The sequence below is a fragment of the Vipera berus genome (assembly GCF_964194415.1).
Source record: "Vipera berus genome assembly, chromosome: Z".
Lineage (NCBI taxonomy): Eukaryota > Metazoa > Chordata > Lepidosauria > Squamata > Viperidae > Vipera > Vipera berus.
Window position 1 is genome coordinate 8,909,039 of NC_138205.1, and position 25,914 is coordinate 8,934,952.

General features: G+C 45.5%; 1 protein-coding gene across 2 annotated transcripts; it reads right to left on the reverse strand.

Moving 5' to 3' along the window:
• Nucleotides 1–1,337: 1,337 nt before the first annotated feature.
• Nucleotides 1,338–25,716, reverse strand: LOC308679123 (dnaJ homolog subfamily C member 3-like). 2 transcript variants are annotated; one of them, XM_081346394.1, is made up of 13 exons: nucleotides 25,544–25,716; nucleotides 22,250–22,360; nucleotides 21,959–22,083; nucleotides 21,683–21,757; nucleotides 18,120–18,263; nucleotides 16,742–16,923; nucleotides 12,629–12,748; nucleotides 9,405–9,510; nucleotides 7,264–7,384; nucleotides 5,912–6,044; nucleotides 4,434–4,582; nucleotides 2,072–2,250; nucleotides 1,338–1,977 (listed from the first exon to the last, which is right to left on the reverse strand). In XM_081346394.1, exons 1-12 carry the CDS (start codon nucleotides 25,689–25,691, stop codon nucleotides 2,111–2,113), a joined length of 1,554 nt encoding a protein of 517 aa, XP_081202520.1. In that variant the 5' UTR covers nucleotides 25,692–25,716; the 3' UTR covers nucleotides 1,338–1,977; nucleotides 2,072–2,110. The 2 variants fall into 2 exon arrangements, with proteins under 2 accessions (XP_081202520.1, XP_081202519.1); XM_081346393.1 differs by having other exon boundaries at nucleotides 1,338–2,250.
• Between the last annotated feature and the right edge of the window lie 198 nt (nucleotides 25,717–25,914).

The following is a 25,914-nucleotide window of genomic DNA, read 5'->3' on the forward strand; positions in this document are numbered from 1 at the left end:
ACTCCCCGCTCAAGCAGGAAACCCTATCCCATGTTAGACAATGAAATGGCCATCCAATCTCTTTTTAAAATCTCCAGTGATGGAGCGTCCACAACTTCCAAAGACAAGTTGTTCCACTAATTAATTGTTCTAACTGTCAGGAAATTTCTCCTTAGTCCTAGGTTGGTTGTCTCCTTGATTAGTTTCCATCCATTGCTGCTTATTCTGCCTTCAGGTGCTTTGGGGAATAATTGGGGTCCCCCTTCTAGGATATGTGCAAAACATACCGAGCTGGAACAAAACAGTGTGTGTGCTGGTCAAATGATTATTAAACCAAAGTCTTATAAGCAAACAATGGAAGCACTTGTTGCTTGTGTTCGGTAGAAATAAGCTAACTTTCGGCAACCGGCGTGAATTTATTTTAAAAAATAACCGTCTTACCCAATTTTTTTTTCTGTGGATTGAGTGGTGTCTTAGCATTCACCCCCTTACTTTGATGACTTTAGGAAGAAAAATCAGGCAACACGAGGCTTGTTCTTATGTCATATTTTTCCACTGGGTGAAACACTCAACAGATGTTGTGTTCTCTTGGAATAAGTACACTTGAAACACCTTGGCAGAATGTTCCAAATTGATCTATTTAACTCATAACTGGAAACAAAAACATTTCTGTTTTATTCACAGCCCTACCCCTCCGTACTCCAGGCTTACCCAACTGCACCCATTTTAAAACACTCGCTTTCAACCTGAGTTAAAACGTATTTTTTTTTCCCTCCTGGCTCAGAACTCACGAGGCAAATTATCCTGAACCTTCAGCCTTCTCAACTCAGCATTTTTTGTTGCTTCCTCAACCTTTGCTCCAGCAAAATGCTAAAGGTTAAACAAAAAAAAAAAAAATCAATTGTTTCTGCAATACGAAACTTTTAATCTTGACACTTTCTTGGTAAAGACAGAAAATTAATACCTCTCCTTAATCTTTTTTTTTTGCGGCCTCTGATGATAACAACTGAAACAGACTGGGCTTTATGTAACAACTGTACTAGATAGAAATGGAAGAGGAGGAGGAGGAGGAGGAGGAGGAGGAGGAAGAACAATAATTTTAACTAACTATAGAAAATGAGGGTGTTGTTCACAGTCAGTGGTAGAGCTGTTGGCCTAATTGATTATGCCTGAAAAATATTAAATTCTGGGATAAAGGGGGAATTTCACGGAAGGGTGAAAGGTAACAACTTTTGTCTCCGAATCCATACTGTTCATGTCCTCCTCCAGTATTTGAAAGAAGGAGCAGTCAATGTGCAAAACCAACATCCAACAATAAAGAATACAGTTCAGAAAGGCTTACAAGCAACCTTATTTCCCCCCACACACACACACACCTCTTTTTCCCAGTCTGACGCAGAGGCTTCTTTTCCCTGCCTTTTCGAGCAGAATTTGCCCCAAAGTTTATTCCCCAACTTCTTCCCTACCAAGAGGATGGCACAAACAACACAATTCTTTGCAGGAGCCAACTGGTCTTCCCCCCCCCCCCCATCGGCATCGGTTATGGAAACCATCCCACGCATGGTGCAACTCAAATGGCAACATGTCTGGCCAAGTTTTCCTTGGGAAGGTGAACGGCATGCTTTGCTTTAAAAAAAAGAAAGAGGAAAAAAATGGGTGGGTTGGGGGGGAAAGGGCACACCTTCACCTTGCTTGGATTTAAAAACGAACGGTTTCCTCGGCAAAGGGTTGCGAATTGTCAGGTTGGCAGAACTTCCCCGGTCTTGCAGGTGCAAAGAAGAACTTGAGAAATGTTTAGATGGACTGGAACGATGAAGCTCAGCCTAACTTTGAAAATGTCCCTAAGAAAGGCAGGATTCACCGGCGGGTTTGAAGCTCTGCATGCATCGTAAAACCCCTTTGCCAGTCACTGTTTTGTGGGAATCAGAGTTAGAAGCAAGAGGTCACCATCTTCCTTGTGGTCCTGGTGATGATCTCGAGGAACAAACTTCTGGTCATCTGGAAAGGGATACTTGAATATATAAATAAGCCAACTAACCTCCCTCCCCGCCTCCACTGCGTCGGAGTTGTTATTGTCCTCTTTGTGCGTCACTGGCCAAGGTGTTGCATTTCTCTTCGGGGCTCAGGCGGATTAATTAAAATGAAACTTAAAATGAAAGTTCCCGGAGCCAAAGGGGTTAAATTCGGACGCCCACTGGTGCTGATGTCCTGATCCTTGTTGATTCTCTGGGTCTAAAGGATCCTCACCAGAGTCAAATTTCTGTCGCATTTCTGGAAGGGAGGGAGAGAAATAAAAGAATAACAGAGTTGGAAGGGACCTTGGTGGTCTTCTCGTCCAACGCCCTGCTCAAGCAGAAGCTCCCCCACATCAGGGCTTTTCAACCTTTTCACCCATTGTACCACTTTTAGGATATGGCAACATCCAAGTACCACCAGTCGCCTAGCAAGGTGTCAAAAACCTGATGACTAAAAAAAACCAAAAAAAGGAAAAAAGTGATGAAGTACAGGTAGTCCTCGACTTACAACAGTTCGTTCACTGACTGTTTGAAGTGACAATGGCACTGAAAAAAGTGCCCCCCCAAGTCACAGCCGAGCAAGACACCTGCCCGCCCGCCTGGCGGCGCTCTTCCTCCTGTCCGAGGTTTTCAATGTTGTGAGCATTTCTGTTGAGGATAGGCAGTGGGGGTGGGGCGGGGGGTGTTTGGTTTTTATTCACCCTCCCTCTGCTGGGGGGTTGCAGCAGGTTTTGGTCACTTCAGATGACTCTGGGACACTGTGACCGTCATAAATATGAATCAGTTGCCAAGCATCTGAATGTAAATCACAAGGCCCTGGAGATGCTGCAACATTCCAGCTGATTGGCGCCTTTTCTGGGCTCAGAAGCGCCAGGATCAGTGCTGAGCTCCAGCTGGAGCCTGGCGCTGATCCTGGCGTTTCCGCTGAGCCCTGACAGCCCTGAAGCTCCAGCTGTCTCTCGCTCAGGCTTGTGCGGTGCTGCCACCGGTTTAGCTCATTCCCCTCCCCCGCTACCACTTTTCTAGGATGGTCGCGTACCACCTGCCAGGTGCCAATGTACCACAGGTGGTACCCGTACCCCTGGTTGAAAAGCCCTGCCCTATGCCATTTCAGATAAGTGGTTGTCTAATCGCTTCTGGAAAGCCTTCAGTGATGGGAGCACCCGCAACCACCAAACAAGAAATCGTGAGGAGTGGGTGGGAAGAACAGGGCCCCCCCCAAGTCTTAGTTTGCTATTGTCAGCCCGCTCAGGAAAGCTATATGGGAGACACAACCAGACGCGACACTTCTACTTTATCGTGAGGCTACATTAACAGAATCCTGCAAGTTTGAAAACATAAGTCTCCCACCGTCACCTTTAACCATTAGGGAGGATGCTTTTTAAGCTTCTTTCTTTGCCGTTAAGCCATTGTGGGCACTTCCTGCTTCTATCTGATCATTGCTGTGATTCAGGGTCAGCCTGTGGGTTCGGCAGTTGGGTCGGACGATTCGGAGGAGGAGGAGGGGGGTGTTGGAGAGCCTCCAGCGGATAGCCCTGAGGCTCCACAGAGCCCTCAGCCAGGCCCCTCCCATCTGGTTACGATGCAGACCCAGCTGTGTGAGCCTGACAGCGTGGATGAAGATGACCCACAGCTGGCCCTGTTCTAGGACGCCCGACGCAGGAGGCAGTCAATCAGGAGTAAACAGAGGAAGGCAATGGGGCACCTCGGAAGGAGGCAGAGAGAAGCCACGCCCTGAACTGTTTAAAAGGGGAATGTGTGGGAGGGCTGGTTTGCTGAAGGCAACCGTTTGAATAGCTCCTGTTTCATGGGCCGGTAGTAGGCTGGTACAGAACAATCATTCCCTATTCAGGATCTCTTCTCCTCTGCCTCAAGGTCATTCCCACAAACCATTACAGATATTTACCATACCTACTGGTAGATACTCCCCCCCCAGCCCTTCCAGTTTTTCTGCTGTTGTCCCAAAGGTGTTTTTTCAAAAGGCAACTGGACATTTCCCCCCCCCCCTTGAACAAATTTCCCTTCTCATCCGAGAAGCATCCTCAAGTTCTGACTGAAGGCTGGGGATTGAATGCCGTTGTGCTCCGTCGTTTCAGGTTTTTAAGAAGAGATTAGAAAACTGTTTTGCCCCCAAACATCCCTTTCGGAGAAAAGGAGGAGATGATAATAATAGCAATAGCAATAGCACTTAGACTTATATACTGCTTCACAGTGCTTTGTAGCCTTCTATTAGGTGGTTTACAGATTCAGCCTACTGCCTGCCCCCCAGCAATCTGGGTCCTCATTTTATCGACCTCGGAAGGATGGAAGGCTGAGTCAACCCTGAACTGGTGAGACTCGAACTGCCGAACTGCTGACAGCTGGCAGTCAGCAGAAGTAGCCTGCAGTACTGCATTCTAATCCCTGGGCCGCCAGGCCTCGGAAGCCTATGCATTTTACCTGGATCTGTCAGGACCTCTTTAGCAGCTGCAATGTCAATGAATCTTTTCTCGGCTTCCTTCTTCTCGTCTTCTGACTGGAAATTGTCAGGGTGCCACTGCTGAGCCAGTTTTCGGTATGCTTTGATGATCTCCTGCTTGTTTGCATTCCTGGGGGGGGGCATTAGAAAGAGGCCTGTTTAGGCTAGGGCAGGGGTAGGCAACCTCAGCTCTTTTATGACTCATGGACTTCAACTCCCAGAATTCCTGAGTCAGCATACCTGACTCAGGAATTCTGGGAGCTGAAGTCCATGAGTCATAAAAGAGCCGCGGTTGCCTACCCCTGGGCTAGGGAGAGCTGAAGCCACATCTCTTTGGGGGCCAGAAATTAGCTCCATGGTGTGGATTATACACAGGAGAAGCCCCATTGTGTCTTCCTTCTGCTGGTGGAAATAGAGAGGCAGGTATAATTGCAGATTGCAGGAGATAAATTTTTAAAAAAGATGCAACCAAACGTACTCCTTTTATCTACAGCATGTCCACAATGCTATAATTATTGGAGATTTACAGTCAGTCATACACCTAGGTAAAATTATTTTTAACGACACTCCCATAAACGAGTTTAGAGCTCAAGCAGTGTTTCTCACCAAATACGTAAAGGTAGTCCAGGATGGGAAACTTATGGTGCTTCCCGACGTTGTGAACTACAATTCCTAGCAGCCAACAGGGTCAGAAATGGAGGATTTGGAGAGCTGTAGTTGAGCAGTGGGGGGGGGCAGGTGTGATGGCTCAGTGGTCAGAGATGCCGAGCTTGTCAGCCCAGGTTCGAGACCCGGGTGCCACATGATGGGGTGAGCGCCCATCCTCGCCCCAGCTCCTGCTCGTCTTAGTAGTTTGAAAGCAGGCAAATGTGAGTAGATAAATAATTACCACTTTGTTGGGAAAGTAACAGCATTCCATACAGAATATTTGGAAAGGCCTATATCAGGGGTAGGCAACCTCGGCTCTTTTATGACGCATGGACTTCAACTCCCAGAATTCCTGAAGTCCATGCGTCATAAAAGAGCCGAGGTTGCCTACCTCTGGCATATTACCTATTCCCGTTCTCACTTTTACGGGACTCTGCAATTTTGAGCCATTATGTGGTCTGCTTCTTTGGGGCTATGTTTGAATCTACCAGTAATGGCTTGGGTGGGAACAGGCTGTTGTGGCTTAGTCAACAAGCTATGGTTTTAAAAAAAGGCTTGTCTGAACATGCTGTTTGTTCAAGCCAGATGACCTTGTTAATCTAAATAGTCCCCCCCCCCCCGGGTAAAAAGAAGCCTTGAGGTGACAAAAGTGCAGCAGCTGTTCTGGCGTCCCAAAATCATTAAACCAGGACTTCAACCTTCATGGCTATAGTACAGTACAGGTTTTAATGTTCTATTACAGGAGAATTCCTCTCGGCAGTTTTAATCCCAGATTGTGAAAGACTTGGATACCAAAGATGAACCTGCTTACCTCTGAATTCCAAGGATTTTGTAATAGTTCCTCTTCTTGGACTGTTTGAACAGTTTCTGCGCCCTCTCTAGTCCCTCTTTTATTTCCTCATTTTCAGCATCAAATTCTTTCGCTTCTTGATAATCTTCAATGGCTGGAGATTTAAAAAAAGAAGAAGCTAGTTTTCATTCTTTCAACTAAAAAGCTTCACACACCCCCCCACAAGCTTTGACCCTTTGGTCAAAGACTTTGATGGAATTCAGCTGAATGGAAATATGCAAACTTCATCTGCAAGTACCAGATACTCTGCAGGTTATCGGCTATTCTCCAAAAATAAGCAGGGGCAGGACTCCTATTTAGAGACAGTGTTAATCCCATGGGAACCATTTTAGTAACTTTTAAGGTGTAAAGTGTCTTGCAAGGCTCAGGGCCTACCATCCCAAAGATGCTTTTTTTCCCCCAAATGGCCACAGGACTTTTTTTTTTATTTCGAAAACAGTTTTGAAACTCCTTGGATGAGAAGCAAAATGTTTTCAAAGGTAAAAAAACAAGAAAGTCCAGTTGCCTTTTGGAAAAAAAAAATCACCTTTGGGACAACCATGACCTGGATGACTGAGAATCTCCGCTGATGTTCAAAGCACTAATTTTATCCCTTAACTTCCCAAATGAGAAAAAAAATGAAAGAAAAGGAGAAGAGGTCAGGAGTGCACACCTATCCATCTGGTTTCTCTGTGTGCGCGTGTGTGTTTAGAGGAATTGCTGGTGAGACATATATCTCTCCCCCAATAACATTAAAAAAAGAATTCTGAAGTAGAATTAGGTGCACAATTGTAACACAATATAACCGAAGAGATTCCATTTAGGGAATAGCTCTGTGTTTGGTCCCATTTTTCTCCCTGCCAATAATGAAGTGTTGGGTTAAAAAAAAAACACTCCCAGGTTCAAGGTAGATGTTTTTATTGCCTCTGGATGAGATTTTTGGGTGGCCTGGAAATGAACAATCCGGCTTCTGTATTTCTGTATACGTTTGCCAAGAAATGGATAAGCCAGAGAACCAGTCTGGTGTAGCGGTTAAGGCAACAGGCTAAGAACCAGGAGACTTTGAGTTCCAGTCTTGCCTTTGGCACGAAGCCAGCTGGGTGACCTTGAACGAGTCATACAATCTCAGCCCTAGGAAGGAGGCCGTGGCAAATCGCTCCTGAAAAGCCTTGCCAAGAAAATGGCAGGGACTTGTCCAGGCAGTTTCTGAGAATTAAACACGGCTGAACAGAAGGAAAAAAAATAAACAAGCAAAGTAGGTTAACTCTGGGATGGGAGGAGGAAGAAATGGATCGGATGAGATGGCTCGGGCATGAGACAGCTCGGATGCTGACCTTTCTCAAATTCTTCGTTCAGGATGAAGGCCTCCGCTCGGTCGCACAGGACGAAGGTATTTCTGGGATCAAGCTGATGGGCTTCGCTGCAGAGATCTATTGCTTCTGCAACCCGTTTGCTCTGCGATAGGAGGTAAAAGAGGACGGCCATGTGCTCTTTTGTTGGCCAACCCATTCACACATCCCTTCCTGGTCCTGATCCATCTGCTCCAATCTAACCCGTGACAGCAATAGCAATAGCACTTACAAGACTTATATAATGCTTCACAGTGTTTTCCAGCCCTCTCTAAGCCGTTTGCAGAGTCAGCCTATTGCCCCCAACAATCTGGGTCCTTGTTTTAACTGACCTCGGAGGGATGGAAGGCTGAGTCAACCTTGAGCCGGTGAAACTCGAACTACCAAACTGCTGGCAGCCGGCAGTCAGCAGAAGTAGCCTGCAGTACTGCATTCTAGCCACTGCGCCACCAGGGCTTTTGATCTCACAATGGGGTTCTTAACAACACGCTCTGGGTTTAATTTTATTTACTTAACTGTTTTAAGAAATCCATAAGGCTTTTCATATGGAATAGCGTGATTCTGGACAGCTTAAGAGATAGTCCTTGTGTTATGACCATAATGGAGTCTGCCCATTACGGTAATAACTTCTAATGGTTGTAAAACAGGTTGGTTGTGTGACTGACCCCCATTTTATATATTTTTTTTGGCGATGGTCATTAAGCAAACGGAGTGGTCCTAAAGGCGTGTACCCGGTCAGTAAGCAAACGTGGCAATTATAAGCGTGAACCCTGAGTCGTTTAGCAGTCGTTGTAAGTGCAATCCCATTTGTTGTGGGCGCGGTTTGGCTGGAAATTAAGTGCTGTCTTTTTTGGCAAAACTGCTGCAAAATGTGGTTACGTGTCGCTGGGGGATGCTGCAAATGCCCGAAGTGTGGTCATGCGACCGCGGGAGGGGGAGGCATGAACATCAGAACTTGGATCTGGGTTCTAAGTCCCCCTTTTCAGGTAGGGCATAACTTCTAACGGTTACTAAGCAACCGAGGACTACCTGTATAATGAATTCTCCCAAATAAACAAAAATGGCCAATCCCATCAGAATATAAACAAGCACTCGCTAAGTCATCAGGGACTTGCAATTGTTATCCTCCTCAAACATGAAGACGCCCATTATCCTGTCCAAGGAAAAAGGCAGGTTTTTAATGTCTTTCGACTGGGCCCGGTGGATCTGACAAATAAACCCATCCTGTGTCATTTCTTCCAGCTAGGTGGGGAGGGCTCAAGGGAATTCGTGGGCAAACTATCTGGAGAACCTTTGTGATGCATCTTTTTTTTACAATTTCAGCGTCCTTGCACTTGCTTTGGGTTATGATTTCTATTATCTCTGACTGACAAAACATCTGGAGAAGATCAGCTTGGCAAGGGCTGCAGATCAAGGACCGCGTCCCCATTTATACAGGAAGGAAGCAAAATCTCAGATAGGTGGAGCAACAGAACCACAGACAGACAAGAGTCCTGGTAGTAGATCCAAGAAGTAAGCACAGATCCCCATTTCAACTTTGTGAGATTAAGCAAAGCATTTGCACTTCCTCCTGCCTCTGGAGACATTATACCAAATCAGGCAGCTTCCCATATAGGTTGGTTAATCACCAGGGGCCCAAACGCTTGATGGAATTGAGTATGAAAAGAAAGACTAGGGGTGACATGACAGGGACTCAACCTATTCTCCAAAGCACCTGAAGGCAGGACAAGAAGCAATGGATGGAAACTAATCAAGGAGAGAAGCAACCTGGAACTGAGGAGAAATTTCCTGACAGTTAGCACAATTAACCAGTGGAACAACCTGCCTCCAGAAGCTGTGAATGCTCCAACACTGGAAGTTTTAAAGAAGAGACTGGACAGCCATTTGTCTGAAATTGTATAAGGTTTCCTGCCTGAGCAGGGGGTTGGACTAGAAGACCTCCAATGTCCCTTCCAAATGTTATTCTATTCTATTCTATTCTATTCTATTCTATTCTATTCCATTCCATTCCATTCCATTCCATTCCATTCCATTCCATTCCATTCCACTCCACTCCACTCCACTCCACTCCACTCCTTATTATTTCCAGATTCATTTAGAAGGAATTCCTCAAGTTCAACCTCTACCTTGGATAAACAGTGGCAGATCCGTCCTTTTGCTTTTATGGTGTAGATCTCTACATTGGGTTCTGTTTTCATGGCTGCTTTGTACTTCTCAATGGCGTCTGCATATCTGTTATTAGAGAACAGCAAAGAAGAAACAATATTGGACAAGGAGCACAGCTAGTGAATGTTGATATAAAGGTAAAGGTTCCCCCGCACATGCGTGCTAGTTGTTTCCGACTCTAGGGGCCGGTGCTCATCTCCGTTTCAAAGCCGAAGAGCCAGCACTTGTCCGAGGGCGTCTCCGTGGTCATATGGCTAGACACCAAAGGCGCACGGAACGCTGTTACCTTCCCACCGTAGTGGTCCCTATTTTTCTACTTGCATTTTTTACGTGCTTTCGAACTGCTAGGTTGGCAGAAGCTGGGACGAGTAACAGGCGCTCACTCTGTTACGCGGCACTCGGGATTCGACCCGCCAAACTGCCAACCTTCTGATCGACAAGCTCAGCGTCCTAACCCACTGAGCCACCGCGTCCCATGAATGTTGATATAGCAGTAGCAATAGCATTTAAACTTATATACCGCCCCATGGCACTTTCTGGGTGGTTTACATTGTAAGCATTTTTCGCGTATTGCCCCCAACAATCTGGGTCTTACTTAAAAGGGGTGGGCATTCTTTTGCCCCATTCCTGGAGGGCAGGTACTCTTCCATGGGGTATTTAGCAAGGGGGTGATGATCTCACCAAAAGGACATTTTTGTTTCTCCATTCCTGTTTCAGGGTTTAGGGCTTTTAAAAAAAAAATAATTATGTCGGTGCATTAAATGGGTAGACTGCACTTCCAGGCATCAGCTATTCTGAAGCACTCGGGTGAGGCTTTTGCTTCCTTAAAAGTGGGAAAATAAGATCCAGCTCTCACGCGTGAAAAACAACAACAACAACAACAACAACAACCACCCTCCCAGAATATGACAGAAGAAAATGAAAATTGTGACGGGGTTTCATTTTGAACCGTGTTGGAGAGAGGAAATGTTCTGTTTTCATGGCAAGACAAACTCCCCCGGGAAACTTTATCCGGAAAAGGAAATGGGAAGGAAATGGCCTCTCAGGCAACAGATAATAGACTACTACTTCGCTCTGTTATCTTTTAGAATGTAGTACCATCACCTGTCAGGGAAATAAAAGGTAAAGGTAAAAGTTTCTCCTGTCCAGTTGTGTCCGATTCTAGGGGATGGTGTGACACTGCCGTTGTTTTTTTTTAAATTTTGTCAGCAGCTCATTTCTGTCTGTACATTTTTCCCCTCAGCTCTCTGCACCTGTGTTATTATCTTATCACGTAACCATAGTGAATCTCACATGTCCAGCTATGTTATGGTTTAAAACTGTTTTGTGTGCATGCTTAGAAAAAGTTTCCCACAGTTACTTTTTTTTACTTTTCTCTTGTGCCTGATGAGAGAATGTAGTCAGTTTAGGTCTTTTGTTTTCTCATTAAAAGTTTTTACAACAGAATATGCCTCGGATTTTCTTTCTTTGATATTCACCGTGCAAATGAACCACGGTCCATCCTCCTCTGGTCGGAATGTTAATTATTCCGCGACATGGTGCTCATCTGTTTCTTGGCTGAGGGAGCCAGCATTGTCTGAAAACAATTTTTGTGGCCATGTGGCCTGCAGGGTTATAGGCCAAAAGCGCACAGAGCACTGTTACATTCCCACTGAAGTGGTACCCATTTATCTACTCGCATTTGCATGCTTTTGAACTTCTAGGTGGGCTGGAGTTGGGGAAAGTTAACGAGAGCTGACTCTGTTCCGTGGCACTTGAGTCTTGAACAGGGCTGTCATTTTCCAGCTGACACAAACTCAGGGTCTTTAATTGCTGAGCCATCACGCCCCCCCCACCCCCACCCCCCCAGGTCAGGGAAATGGCTACTGACTTATATGTTTTCAGCACTAGTGAGTAAGACGTTATTCTCAAATAGTTACCTAACCCCAGCCTTCTGCAATTTTGCTAAAGTTATGTTGAAAATGTCTTAAAGCAGACATGTCAAACACAAGGCCCGGGGGCCGGATCCGGCCCACGAAGTGGTTTCATGTGGCCTGCGAAGCCATCCTGGAAACAGTGAGGGAACGGCCCCCACTGCCTTGGCCCTGCCCAGAGACCCTCAGATCTGTCCCACTCCTGCCCGGGCCCCCATAGGCACCCTTGATGCGAACGATGTAGAGCTGGCCACGCCCACCCAGTAGGCCATACGCACTCTAGCCACGCCCACCCTGGCCATACCCACCTGGCCTCCTGAGGGCAACCGCAATGCTGATGCGGCCTTCAATGAAATTGAGTTTGACACCCCTGTCTTAAAGATAATCCCCAGCTTACAATTGCAATTGATTCTGGAATCAATTTGCCAGTCGTGTCAGTTGCTAAGCAGTTTACTCCTTTGGCAGCGGTGGTTAAAGAGATTCACCGGGGTGGTTAAGTGAACACATGGGTCATTAAGCATATCCATTGTCCACAATGGGCAGGGTTTTTTTTTTGTTGTTTTTGCCAAAACCCGGAAATAAATGCGTTTCTGGCAAAAAAAGTTGTAAATAACAGTTGTTGTGACCTCAGAATGATTTAAACAGCCATTTGCTGAGTGCCCAAAATACAATCACATGTAAGCGAAGGGCAGAGGGAGGACAGCCGTTGCAACTTCAAATTTTGGAGCGTTAGGTAACCCTGGGGAAGGCTGTTGTAACTTTGAATGGTTGCTAAGCTAAGCAACTGGTCATTACGTTGAGGACTATCTGTATACTAAGAAGGTGCTCTTTATGATCAAGCATGTCCTTGGGGTGCTCCAGTTACAAATATTGAGCTGGTGAACTGGGACACATCCCACGACTGTAATTCTTGAGAGCCCCCAAACTCAAAAGTCCAAAGCTTCAAGGATGACAGCCTTGATTCACATCATTGCTCCTCATGGGACATCAAAACAAGGACCTGAATTCGCAAAATAAGTATAATTGGAAGTAGACCTCCATATTCCTTGATCCTGTTTCTGGCTTTCAATCAGAGGGGATCCCTTCATGTCCTTACTAGCACGCCCAGGTTATTTTATTCATGGTTCTTGTGCCGTACAACCTCCGTGTGTTGTAAAGGGAAGTTAGGGAGTGCACCGTGTGGGCTGTTGAAATCTCAATACATGTTAAGGCCCAAGTCAGCTTAGATACGGACCTCCATGCAGAGAGAGAACCCAGGATGGGAAGATCACCTCTGAGCTTTGATGTGCTCCTCGGCAGATTCCAGCTGCTTGGTGAGCTTCTTCACTTGCTTGTAGTGGGAAAAACAATCCTTGTCGTCTTGGTCCAGCTTCAAGCACTCACGCACTTGGCTGTGGGAAAGATTTGAGAGGGAGAACTGAAGCCACGCAGGCAGGGAAACTTGAGGCAGAGAGAAGCCCTTTGCTAAGGGGTCTCTTAGCTGAATAATGTCCCCCAGAAGCGATAGCAGTATTCCAGTATTTGAGGGGCTGCCACAAAGGGTCAACTTATTTTCCAAAGCCCCTGACGGCAAGACAAGAAACAATTATTTATTTATTTATTTATTTATTTTATTTATTTTAATTCCATTTATATCCCGCCCTTCTCCGAAGACTCAGGGCGGCTTACAAGCTTAGCAGTAGCCTTCATTCTATGTATATGCCTGCTTATTAGGGCTTTCACACACACCCCAAGCAGCATTATTACAAAGTCAGCTTAATTGCCCCCAACAATCTGGGTCCTCATTTTACCTACCTCGGAAAGATGGAAGGCTGAGTCAACCTTGAGCCTGGTGGGATGCGAACCTGCACTAATTGCAGGCAGCTGGTGTTACTTAAGGAGGCATTAGCCCACTGCTCCACCAAGGCTCTTAACCAGTGGAACAGCTTGCCACCAGAAGCTGTGGGTGCTTCATCACTGGAGGTTTTTAAGGAGAGACTGGACAGCCAAACCATAGTTCCCTCCAGCTCTATTCTGAATTAAAGCTCCAGGAGGAGGAAGATAAGCAGACAGTTCAAAGAAATTGAAGACATAACAGAATAACAGAGTTGGAAGGGATCTTGGAGGTCTTCTAGTCCAACCCCCTGCTCAGGCAGCAAACCCCATACCATTTCAGACAAATGGTTGTCCAGTCTCTTCTTAAAAACTTCCAGGGTTGGAGCATTCACGACTTATGGAGGCAAGTTGTTCCACTGGTTAATTGTGCTAACTGTCAGGAAATTTCTCCTCAGTTCTAGGTTGGTTCTCTCCTTGATTAGTTATGAGCTTTTCTTTTCTATGCATGTTTTTTTAATAAAACTGCTTTTGTATCTGACTTTACTCCATTGATAAATTCTAGATAATTGCTGTTTATTTATTTATTATAACCCCGTACATGATTCTGGGCAGCTCACAAGTGTTAACACATACACAATACCCTAAATAACCAAAATTGCACAATTATTATCTGGCGTACAATGAGAACATGACAAAGAGACAAAATAAAAAAATCGTTGAAACACATTAATAGCAAAATTATTGAAATCATAGAAAAACAATGTAACCTGCAAAAGAGCACAACCCAGCTTATTAAGGATACCACCATTTTGAAGGCTCCACCCAACCAGATTGGAGACAGCTGATCATTTGCAATCTTTTAGAGAGTCATTGAGCCCCCTCCTGGAGGTTAATCTGTGTCCTCATTTGCATTCTTTTAGAGAGTCATTGAGCCCCCTCTGAAGATTAATCTGTGTCCTCAGGGTCGTCTGAGTAGTGCAAAATGCTTTACTCAGATTTTACACTACTCAGGTGGCCCTGAGGACTCCAGGTGGCCCCAACAACTCTCTTAAAGAATGCAAATGACCAGCTGTCTGCAAGGAATATAAATCCTTCCATTCCCTACCATCCAGTCAGAGCTGAAGAAGCTTCCTGGATGAGAAGTGAAATGTCTTTAAAGAAAAAGAAACAAGAGAATCCAGTTGCCTTGTGAAAAAGCACTTTTGGGTAATTATGACCTGGATGACTGAGAATCTCTGAAAACGTTCAACCCACAAGCTTGGAGGGGAAACCTTCACCCTCGTGACCTGTATATATTTCAAGGTTGTGGAAAGATACCACATCAGATCTATTTATTTGCCACTGGTTTCTATACTTTGAGTTGCCGGATCATAAGCTCAACCCCACCTATTCTTATCCCTGGGATCACATGTAAACGACAAGAGTACGGGTACGTCTGGGAAAGAAAGCTAGCTTGTTCATGGTACGCTGACTTGGGCTCCCAAATTCTGCTAAGCCATCATGTGACTTCCCTAATTTGGGTTTGGCATGTGTGAAGGAATGCAGACTTGGCCTTGAGAACAAGGAAGAAATAACCCTGCCATTAAAGGGGAAGTTTCAGAAGAGATGAGTCAGTCTGCGTGTGAGAAGAAGAAACTCAAAATGGCCCCACCTTGAGTTTATTTGGTGTACAGTGGGAGAAAAACTCTCGATAGGCTTTTAAGAGACTGCTTTTCTAGCCTACATCGACAAAAAAAGCATTCTGGGATTTGGGGATACCTCTGTTTTTCCTGACCAGGCCTTGCTTGACATGCTAACAGCATGCTGTGTGGCTTGCAAACCACGTTTACAGCATCGCATCCTGAGCAAATTCAGACAGCTGTGATTTATGCTATATTTTTTTGCTTACGTTTTTAAAGATTGAAAGCAGTGGCTCTCAAGGGTGGCCTTTCGCAAAAGTAAATATTTTAAAATTTCCCAATTTCATTTTACGATGCAGTAAATGTCAATCGATATAAACCACATAAAACCAAACTCTTTCGAGGCCCTCTACCGTTTTTGAAAAGGAAAGGGGCCCTAACATTAAATTGTTTTGAGAACCACTGATTTAAAAGCAATGGGAAATTTAGGCACAATCTTTCCTGTGCGTCTGACACGCCGCACTTCATTTACAGATAGTCTTCATTGAACTATCACAATTGGGACCAGCAACCTGATAATTAAGTGAAGCGGTCACTAAGTAAAAGCACAAATGTGCTTATGATCTTATTTTTATTTTATTTTATTATTTTATTTTAATTCCATTTATATCCCGCCCTTCTCCGAAGACTCAGGGCGGCTTACAAGCTTAGCAGTAGCCTTCATTCTATGTATATGCCTGCTTATTAGGGCCTTTCACACACATACCCCAAGCGGCATTATTACAAAGTCAGCTTAATTGCCCCCAACAATCTGGGTCCTCATTTTACCTACCTCGGAAGGATGGAAGGCTGAGTCAACCTTGAGCCTGGTGGGACTCGAACCTGCACTAATGGCAGGCAGCTGGTGTTACTTAAGGAGGCATTAGCCCACTGCTCCACCAAGGCTCTTAATCTTAGCTTAGCTTTCCTTTTTTATATATTATTATTATTATTATTATTATTATTATTATTATTATTATTATTATTATTATTATTATTTATTACATTTATATACCGCCCTTTCCCGAGGGACTCAGGGCGGTTTACAGGGTAATTAAAAACCAAAAATACAAAAGTTAAAAACCAAATTTAAAAAATATATGGACCGCACAGGTTGTAAATGCAGGGATAGGCTGTAAAGGTTTTTTTTCCACCCATCACCACTGTAACTGTGAATGGTCACTAAACGAGACAGTCACTACGTAAGGACTGCCTGTACTAGCTTCAGATCATTAAATTCGTCCTCTTTCTAGTTCTGTGTTGCTGTTCTCATTCACATTCCATAGGACATCACAGGAACGACTGTGGCCAATTACATACAGGTAGTCCTTGACTTACAACTATTCATTTAGTAACTGTTGGAAGTTAAAACAGCACTGGAAAAAAGTGACTTTGTGACAATTATTCACACTTATGAGCACTGCAGCATCCCATGGTCACATGATCAAAATTCAGACCTTTGGCAACTGGCATGTATTTATGACGGTTGCATTGTCCTGGGATCACATGATCACCATTTCTCACTTTCCTTCGGACAAGCAAATGGAAGCCAGATTCGCTTAATAACTACATGATTCAGTTAACAACTCTGGCTAAAAAAAAAAAGGTTGTGGAACCGGGCAAAACTGACTTATCAACAGCCTTGCTTAGCAACAGAAATTTTGGGTGCAGTGGCAGTCGTAAGTTGAGGACGACCTGTAGCTCATTTGAAAAATGGAAATTGGAAGCAAGCTGCTACCGTTTTTGCGTGTCTCGATTCCCTCCCCCCCCGAATCTCAGCATTCCAACCTTGGGATGACGCTGGGGGTCTCTAGAAGAGTGGTGCTGGGGTTGTCAAGTGGTCTGTGTTGCCACCTGCTAGGGATGTACACCAAAAGCATGCACGACATGGCATTTACGTGGCTCACTCACGTTAAGGACTCTTCGTGTTCTCCCAAGTTGTAGTAGAGCTTGCTGAGTTTAAGGAAGGCGGCCCTGTTGTCATTCCGTAGCTTAGTGGTGGGCTTCAGGTCCATGATGGCCTTGTGGTAATCCCCAAGATGGAGGTAGCACTCGGAGCGCAGCTCTTTGGGTTCTGGATCCCAAGGGGAGATCTGAAAGCAAGCCAGGGGGCATTTGATTTTTCTCAGTCTAATTGTGGTATCATTCATCATCATCATCATCGCTAAGCACCTTGGAGATCTTCTAGTCCAACCCACTGCTTAAGCAAAAGACCCTATACCATTCCAGACAAATGGCTGTCCGGTCTCTTCTTAGAAGCCTCCAGTGATGGAGCACCCACAATGTCTGAAGGCAAAACTGTTCCACTGGTTAATTGTTCTAACTGTCAGGAAATTTCTCTTTATCTCTAGGTTGCCTCTCTCCTTGATTAGTTTCCATCCGTTGCTTCTTGTCCTGCCTTCAGGTGCTTTGGAGAATAGGCTGACCCACCTTCTCCTTTGGGGCAGCCCCTCAGATATTTGAAGACTGCTATCATGCCACCCTTAGACCCTTCTTTTCACTAGACTAGACTTTATGCAAGCTTCCTAACCACATGTTCTCCAGAGGTGCTGCAGCAGAGCACCAATGCCCAACAGCCTGCAACCATCCAATCAATTTAGCGTTAGCACACTTAAACAAAGCCGCTGGAGAACCCATCACTTGGGAAACATTCCTCGTTTCTGAAGAAAAAAAAAACAGTTTAAATATTGCCTGCAGGACCTTGCGATCATGCATGAAAATTGTATTGGGTCTGCATTTCTGTTCTGCTGAATGTATCAGAATAAAAACACATCAAGAAGTACATTCTGCTTAACAACAGCAATAGCACTTAGACTTACATACTGCTTCATAGTGCTTTTACAGAGTCAACATATTGCACCCAACAATCTGGGTCCTCGTTTTATTGATCTCTGAAAGATGGAAAGCTGAGTCAACCTTGAGCCGGTCAGGCAGTTGGCAAAACCAGCCTGCAATACTGCATTCTAATCACTGTGCCACCAGGCCTCTTAACAGCCTTCTTAAGGACTTCTTCACGGAGCCCAGAAATGCTATGTACAGTACATTGCTGCTTTGAAAGGCCTGGGATCAGACTTCAAAGCATCTAAATACCACAGACACAGTTGGGACCTATTTGACCTCAAGCCAAACTACACATACTGATCCTTTTAGAATCCTTGGATTCTAGTGCCAGGGAGCTGTAAAACATGGGAGACCTTTTTAGGACAGCTGAAAGGCCCAGGCAGTGTTTCCCTGCAGGTCACATACTGCCAAACGACGTTAGCTTAGAGAAGATGAATTAAGAAGGTACCTCAATTACTCGATCCAGAAAACTGACTGCTCCCAGATAGTTTTTTTTCTGAAAAGCAGTCTGAGCTTCTTGCATGGAAAATTCTTGCTCCATGACCCTGGACAACTGGGTCTGGGCTTCTGCATCCTCCGGATTGCTCTTGAGCTGATGAAAGTGGTTTAAAAAAAAAGTTAAGTGATACACGCTGCACATAAAAGGATGGCATAGCTTGCATTCCTTTGTGGCATATATTAAAGAAAAATGCTCAGTTCAAACAGACCGAGACAGTGGGCTTGTTTATTTAGCAATGTTTCTATTCCACCCAGCTCCAGAGACTCTTGGGTAGCAAGCGATTAATAAAACAAACTCATAAAATAACGATAATCATGGCACAATGAGGATGGGATCGAAGAAGAAATGACTGAAATGTCTGGGGGGCGGGGGGAAGCAATCTTCAGCTCTAGCTCTTAAATCTGCAATTTTTTCCATTTAAAAAAAAGCACCAGGGCTTTCTTGCTACAGGAAAACACTGTACGGATTTCAGGGTGCTGAACATCTCACAGGAACAAGCATTTAAAAGTCCTCCTTCCAGGACCACCTCCCACACCCTTGCTTGAGATGTCAACAGGAGAATGACAGCATCATTGTATGACGCATCAAATGGGATGGCTAGATTCCCACCCACGGTCCACGTGTGGGTGGAGAAATACTCCGATTATCTACCGCAGGGCTTTTCAATTTTTTCACCCGTTGTACCACTTTTAGGATATGGCCACATCCGAGTACCACCAGTCGCCTAGCAAGGTGTCAAAAACTTGATGACCAAAAAAAAAAAAAAAAGGAAAAAATGATGAAGTACAGGTAGTCCTCGACTTACAACAGTTCGCTTAGTGACTGTTCGAAGTTACAATGGCACTGGAAAAAGTGCCCCTCCAAGCCACAGCCGAGCAAGACACCTGCCTGCCCGCCCGGCGGCGCTCTTCGTCCTGTCCAAGGTTTCCATCGTTGTGAGCATTTCTGTTCAGGATTGGCAGCGGGGGTGGGGTGGGGGGGGTGTTTGGTTTTTATTCACCACCTCTGCTGGGTGGTTGCAGCAAGTTTTGGTCACTTCACATGACCCTGGGACACTGTGACCATCATAAATATGAATCTTGCCAAGCATCTGAATGTAAATCACAAGACCCTGGAGATGCTGCAACATTCCAGCTGATCGGTGCTTCTTCTGGGCTCAGAAGCGCCAGGATCAGTGCTGAGCTCCAGCTGGAGCCTGGTGCTGATCCTGGTACTTTGCTGAGCCGACATCCCGAAGAAGTGCTGATCCTGGCGCATCCACTGAGCCCTGAAAGCCCTGTAGCTCCAGCCATCTCTCGCTCAGGCTTGTGCGGTGCTATCACCGGTTCAGCTCATTCCCCTCCCCCACTTCCACTTTTCTAGGATGGTCGCGTACCACCTGCTAGGTGCCAATATACAATAGGTGGTACCCGTACCACTCGTTGAAAAGCCCTGATCTACCGGACTGATGAAGTCACCCCTCCTTCCCTATTTCGCTGGGACTTGAAAACCTGGTTCTTCGAGCTGTTTGGCCCAGACTGAGGGGTTTTAATTTAATTTAATTTAATTGGGTTTTAGTTTAACTTCAGGGATTGTAATTTAATTATAGTTTTAACTGATTTTAATTTTGTTTGCTATGTATTTTAATTTTCCCTGTAAACCGCCCTGAGTCCTACAGGAATAGGGCGGTATATAAATTTAATAAATAAGATAAGATAAGATAAGATATTTTCTGTAACACCCTGGTTTTAATCCAAAAACCCAGGCTGTCAGCCTTTGGTTACACCAGAGGTCTCCAACCTTGGCAACTTTTAAGACCTGTGGACTTCAACTCCCAAAATTCCTCAGCCAGCTAATTGCCAAGGTTGGAGGTCCCTGGGTTACACACTAATTACACAGGCAATCCTCAACTTAACATTGACAATTGGGACCAGGATTTCCCTGTCTATGCAAGGTGGCGGTTAAACGAGACAGGTCTGATTTTACAATCTTTTTTTTGTCGCAGCTGTTAAATGAATCACTGCAGTTGTTCAGTGAGTCGGGTGGTCCTTGAGTGAATCCGGCTTTCTCTACTGACTTTTGTCAGAAGCCAGTTGGGAAGGCTGCAAATGGCGACCACACGACCCTGGGAGGCTGCAACTGTTGTAACTGCACGCCGTAAATATGCACATTCATATGTAGAAACTACAAGTGTTCAGATTTTGATCAGTGACGGTGAGGATCCTACAGTGGTTTGTTAAGTTATACCTTCGAACTGTCGCTAAACAAATCATTGTGGGTGGAGGACTACCTCTATAGCACCATCTCCTGGACAAGTGCATTCAGGTGGTTCTCGACTTACAACTTAGTGACTGGGTGAAGTTACAATGGGACTGAAAAAGGTGACACAATTGTTTTTTCACATGACAGTTGCAGCATCCCCAGGTGCTGGGAAGCTGGCATGTATTTATGATGATTGCAGGGTCTTGGGGTCATGTGATCCCCTTTTGTGACCTCCTGACAAGCAAAATCAATGGGGAAGCCAGATTCACTTCACAACCATGTTACTAACAACAACTGCAGTGTTTCACTTCACGACTGTAGCAAGAAAGGCCATCAGATCGGGGCAAAACTCACTTAACAACTGTCTCGCTTAGCAATGGAAATTTTGAGCTCAATTGTAGTCGTAGGTCCAAGGACTACCTCTACAACTAGTCCCCTAGCTTACGATCTCAATCGAGCCCAAAATTTATGCTGCTAAGTGAGAAATTTGTTAAGTGAATTCTGCCCCATTTTTATGACTTTTCTTGCCACCCTGGTTAAGTGAATCGCTGCAGTTGTTAAATGAGTAACAGTCATTAAGGAAACCTGGCTTCCCCATTGACTTTGCTTGTCAGAAGATCGCAAAAGGAGATCACATGACCCTGGGACACTGCAACTGTCATAAATGTGAGTCAGTTACCCAGCACCTGGGGATGCTGCAATGGTCATAAGGGTGAAAAATGGCCGTACGTCAGTGCTGTTGTAACTTTGAAGAGTCACTAAGTGAACTGTTGTTTTATTTATTTATTTTTTTATTTTAATCCCATTTATATCCCGCCCTTCTCCGAAGACTCAGGGCGGCTTACAATCTAAGCACAAATCAAATGTGCTTAGCAATAGCCTTCATTCTATGTATATGCCTGCTTATTAGGGCTTTCGCCCCCCCCCCGCCCCCAAGCGGCATTATTACAAAGTCAGCTTATTGCCCCCAACAATCTGGGTCCTCATTTTACCTACCTGGGAAGGATGGAAGGCTGAGTCAACCTTGAGCCTGGTGGGACTCGAACCTGCACTAATGGCAGGCAGCTGGTGTTACTTAAGGAGGCATTAGCCCACTGCTCCACCAAGGCAGTGGTGTTGAGGACTCCTTGTATACAAGGAGGCCAAATTTGTTGCTACCAAGGAATGGTGTCTCTGATGGACAGGTCAAAAGGACGAAACCTGGATATCTTTAAACTCTATTCAGCCACATAGGGAATATGAACGTTTCTGGAAGCAGCTATTTTCCTTACCACGGCTTCAAAATCTTGTTTTGCTTCTTGGGTGTGCCCTTGTTTGAGAAGGATGTTGCCACGCTGAAGCCGGGCCTGTGAAAGTGGAGAAGATCAGATCCTTCACAGCCAACTAACTTCCCCAAATTAGAACACGGCCTGGTTTTTTTGTGTTTTTTTTTAAATACCAGGTCAGCACCTTGGAACCAGAATAAACCCATTTTCCCTTAAGAAAACGTTACTGCTTAATGTCAGCTTGGACAAGAGGAAAAAAGGGTGAAGGTGAAAACAACTTACGGCCAGGAAGTCCGGCTTGAGTTCAATTGCTTTCGAGAGATCCGGCAATGCTGATTTAAACTTGCCCATCGCCAGGTAAATGGTGGCTCGTTTGTAATAGGTAAGGTAATTTTTCGGATCAATTTCTGGGGCAGGAAAAGAAATCAGCCACAGTGTCAATGTCAGCTGCTATCCCACGCTTGCTGGTGCTTTGTTACCATGCAGTGACTGAATATAACTGAATCAGCCAATGCTGCTCTTTTTCAATAGGCAGCTGGCGTCTTAAACTGGTATTCCGAAGCTGATACTCACCCACTGCTGAATGGTAGTGTGAGAGGGCTTCGGCCAGCTGCCCAGCAGCCAGTAGCTTCCGACCCATTTCTAGATGGTTGTCAATCTCGGCTTGTCCGGCAGCCAGCAAACCTGGAAGAGATGGAAGTTACTCAGGAAATCAAGAGCCAGGAAGCATTTCTCAATGACGGCAATTTTAAGATGTCTGGACTTCCATATTTTTGCCAACAGCATGCTGCCTGGGGAATTCTGGGAGCTGAAGGCCTCACCTGCTATATGGGGAAGTCTAAGGTAAAGGTAAAGGTTCCCCCGCACATGCGTGCTAGTCGTTTCTGACTCTAGGGGCCGGTGCTCATCTCCGTTTCAAAGCCGAAGAGCCAGCGCTTGTCCGAGGATGTCTCCGTGGTCATGTGGCCAGCATGACTAGATGCCAAAGGCGCACGGAATGCTGTTACCTTCCCACCGTAGTGGTCCCTATTTTTCTACTTGCATTTTTACGTGCTTTCGAACTGCTAGGTTGGCAGAAGCTGGGACGAGTAACAGGCGCTCACTCTGCTACGCGGCACTCGGGATTCGACCTGCCAAGCTGCTGACCTTCTGATCGACAAGCTCAGCGTCCTAACCCACTGAGCCACCGCGTCCCTCATGGGGAAGTCTACACACCTTAAAATGGCTGAGAAACACTGACCTAGATCCTTGATATATTCTAAGAAAGCTGGTGATACAAAAAATTCTTTTGCAAACACCAAAGATGTCACCTTGTTAATTTCCTTCCTCCCTCCCTCCCTTTCTGAGGAATGCCTTTCTCTTGAAAGTCACTCTGGGTGCCTCATCCTTAGTAGAAACTAATTATGAAAATACAAGAATAAAACCAGCCATATTAGGGACAAGAACAGGCTTAACATATATATATAGCATTACTGTATTGGGTTTGTACACTGTCCTGCCTCGATAACCTGTGGAAAAAGACTGGCTTAATGTAATCTTAGTGAGGTCGGGGCCATATGGATTTCGGAGGGATGCTAGTAAAAGGGTGAAAAAGCCCTTTCTTTGGGGGTTTGTAGATTGCTGCTCTTTCGTGAGAACTACAAGCGCTCTTTTCCTTTGACTAGTCAGTGCTGAGCAAGATTTGAAAGACGGCAGTTAGGAAATAATACTCAGATGTGCTCAAATCCTGAAAACTGTCTATTGTAATGTGAACACACTTTTTCATGCTATTTGTTCCGTAGATGTTCTCCTGCATTTGCTCTAGACCCCTTCTGCCTTTCTGTTTAGAAGAAGAATGCAAATGACCAGCTCTTTCCATTCCCCGCCATCCAGTCAGAGCTGAAGAAGCTTCTTGGATGAGAAGCGAAACATCTTCAAAGAAAAACAAGAAAGTCCACTTGCCTCTTGAAAAAGCATCCAACTATGACTTGGATGACCGAGAATCGCCATAGACTTTTTGTTTAGAGGTCCACTGAAACTTTAGATCAAGTTTCTAAAATTTCTAATTTGAACCATTCTATTTAACTTGACTACACTAAATTAGTAGGGACGCGGTGGCTCAGTGGGTTAGGACGCTGAGCTTGTCGATCAGAAGGTCGGTAGTTTGGCGGGTCGAATCCCGAGTGCCGCGTAGCAGAGTGAGCGCCTGTTACTCGTCCCAGCTTCTGCCAACCTAGCAGTTCGAAAGCACGTAAAAATGCAAGTAGGGAACCATTTCGGTGGGAAGGTAACAGCGTTCCGTGTGCCTTTGGTGTCTAGTCATGCCGGCCACATGACCACGGAGACGTCCTCGGACAAGCGCTAGCTCTTCGGCTTTGAAACGGAGATGAGCACCGGCCCCTAGAGTTGGAAACGACTAGCACGCATGTGCGGGGGAAACTTTACCTTTATACTAAATTAGCTGTATAGTTATAAAATCTTCATTGTTTTTTATTGTAAAGTGGTTACCTGCTTGGTATCTCCCTACCAAGGATATTCTCCGCTTATAGCCCAGGTTTTGATGGGTCTACATTGTAACTTTGCACATCCCAGTTTAGTGAACATTTCTTTACTTTTACTTTACCACAGGTAGTCCTCAACGCTTGCTCCTGGGGAGGAAAGCCAGGGCAAATCTAGACAGCACACTAAAAAGCAGAGACACCACCCTGCCAACAAAAGTGCGTATAGTCAGGGCTATGGTCTTCCCAGTTGCAATGTACGGCTGTGAAAGTTGGACCATAAGAAAGGCTGAGCCACAAAGAATTGAGGCCTTTGAACTCTGGTGCTGGAGAAGACTCCTGTGAGTCCCTTGGACTGCAAGGCGATCAAACCGGTCAGTCCTAGAGGAGATCAACCCTGACTGCTCTTTAGAAGGCCAGATCCTGAAGCTGAAACTCAAATACGTTGGCTACCTAATGAGAAGGAAGGACTCACTGGAGAAGAACGTAATGCTGGAAAAGATCGAGGGCAAGAGAAGAAGGGGACGACAGAGAATGAGGTGGCTGGATGGAGTCACTGAAGAAGTAGGCGTGAGCTTAAATGGACTCCAGAAGATGGTAGAGGACAGGAAGGCCTGGAGGAACATTGTCCATGGGGTCGTGATGGGTTGGATATGACTTCGCAACTAACAACAAGTCCTCAGCTTAAGACCATATTTCTTTTGCTAAGCTAGACATTTGTTAAGTGAGTTCTGCCCCGTTTTATGACCTTTCTTGCCCTAGTTTTTAAGTGAATACTGGAGTTGTTAAGTTAGTAAGACGATTTTTAAGTGAATCTGGCTTCCCCACTGACTTTACTTCTCTCAAGGTTACAAAAGGTGATCACGTGACCCCGGGACACTACAACTGTCATAAATAGGAGTCATTTGCCAACCGTACTGAATTTTGCTCACTTGACCATGGGGCTGCTGCAATGGTCATAAGTATGAAAAGTGGTCATAAGTCACTTTTTTTAGTGCCATTGTTAACTTTGAATGGTCACTAAATCAACTGTTGTAAGTTAAGGACTATCTGTTTAAGGATAATCGTTATATAGAGCGAATGGGTTCAGAGGTCAGTCCCACGGGACAGAGAGATCACTAAGGACTAGGAACATGGTAAGGTTGAAAGAGAAGAAACCATGAGAGGAGGAGGATTGGGGAAGAAGAGGCAGAGCCAGCCAATCACGTTGCCCAGAGGGGGGAGGTCCTCTCGAGGAATGACTGGGCGGAGCTTGCCAGGCAAGATAAAGGGGTATTTGGAGCAAAAAGATTGACAGGAAAGGACTGTGGCAACAAGGGGCGGGGAAAGTGGAAGCTCGGTTGCTAAGGTCAAAAAGGAAATGGAGGTGGGCTCCGGTTGCTATGGTTACCTGGCAACTGTAGATCCAACAAGACGCACAGCAACGAAGCGGCCCACAGCAGCCTCTTCTCACAGTTGCCCGGACCGAGCCCAGGACCCTCCGCGCTTCGCCCAAGCAGCCCCAGGCTGCGCCACACCGGCTGCTGCCCGGACTCCATGTCCCAGCTCCGGAACCTTCTTTTAGTTCCGCATCCGTTTTCAGGTCGCTGACCGTTCTTTCCGGCACGCTGCTCGTCTCTCTATCGTTCGAGTGTGAAGATATGGCCGTTCTAGGATGACCATTCTCTCTCGTCGCAACCAACCGCCGGCCAAGGAAAGAGGGGAGGGTGGGAAGGGGAGAGTGGAGCCTGCTTAGCCAATCACCGCACTCTTCTTGGAGAG

Bases quoted from the DNA above. Each gene is read 5' to 3' on its own strand.
- LOC308679123 (XM_081346394.1), bottom strand. From the start codon at position 25,691: ATGGAGTCCGGGCAGCAGCCGGTGTGGCGCAGCCTGGGGCTGCTTGGG. The intron at 18,264-21,682 runs GTAAGGAAAATA...CACTTTCATCAG, and splicing joins AACAAGATTTTGAAGCCGTG to CTCAAGAGCAATCCGGAGGA. The intron at 9,511-12,628 runs GTGATCTTCCCA...CTCTAATAACAG, and splicing joins GAGCACATCAAAGCTCAGAG to ATATGCAGACGCCATTGAGA.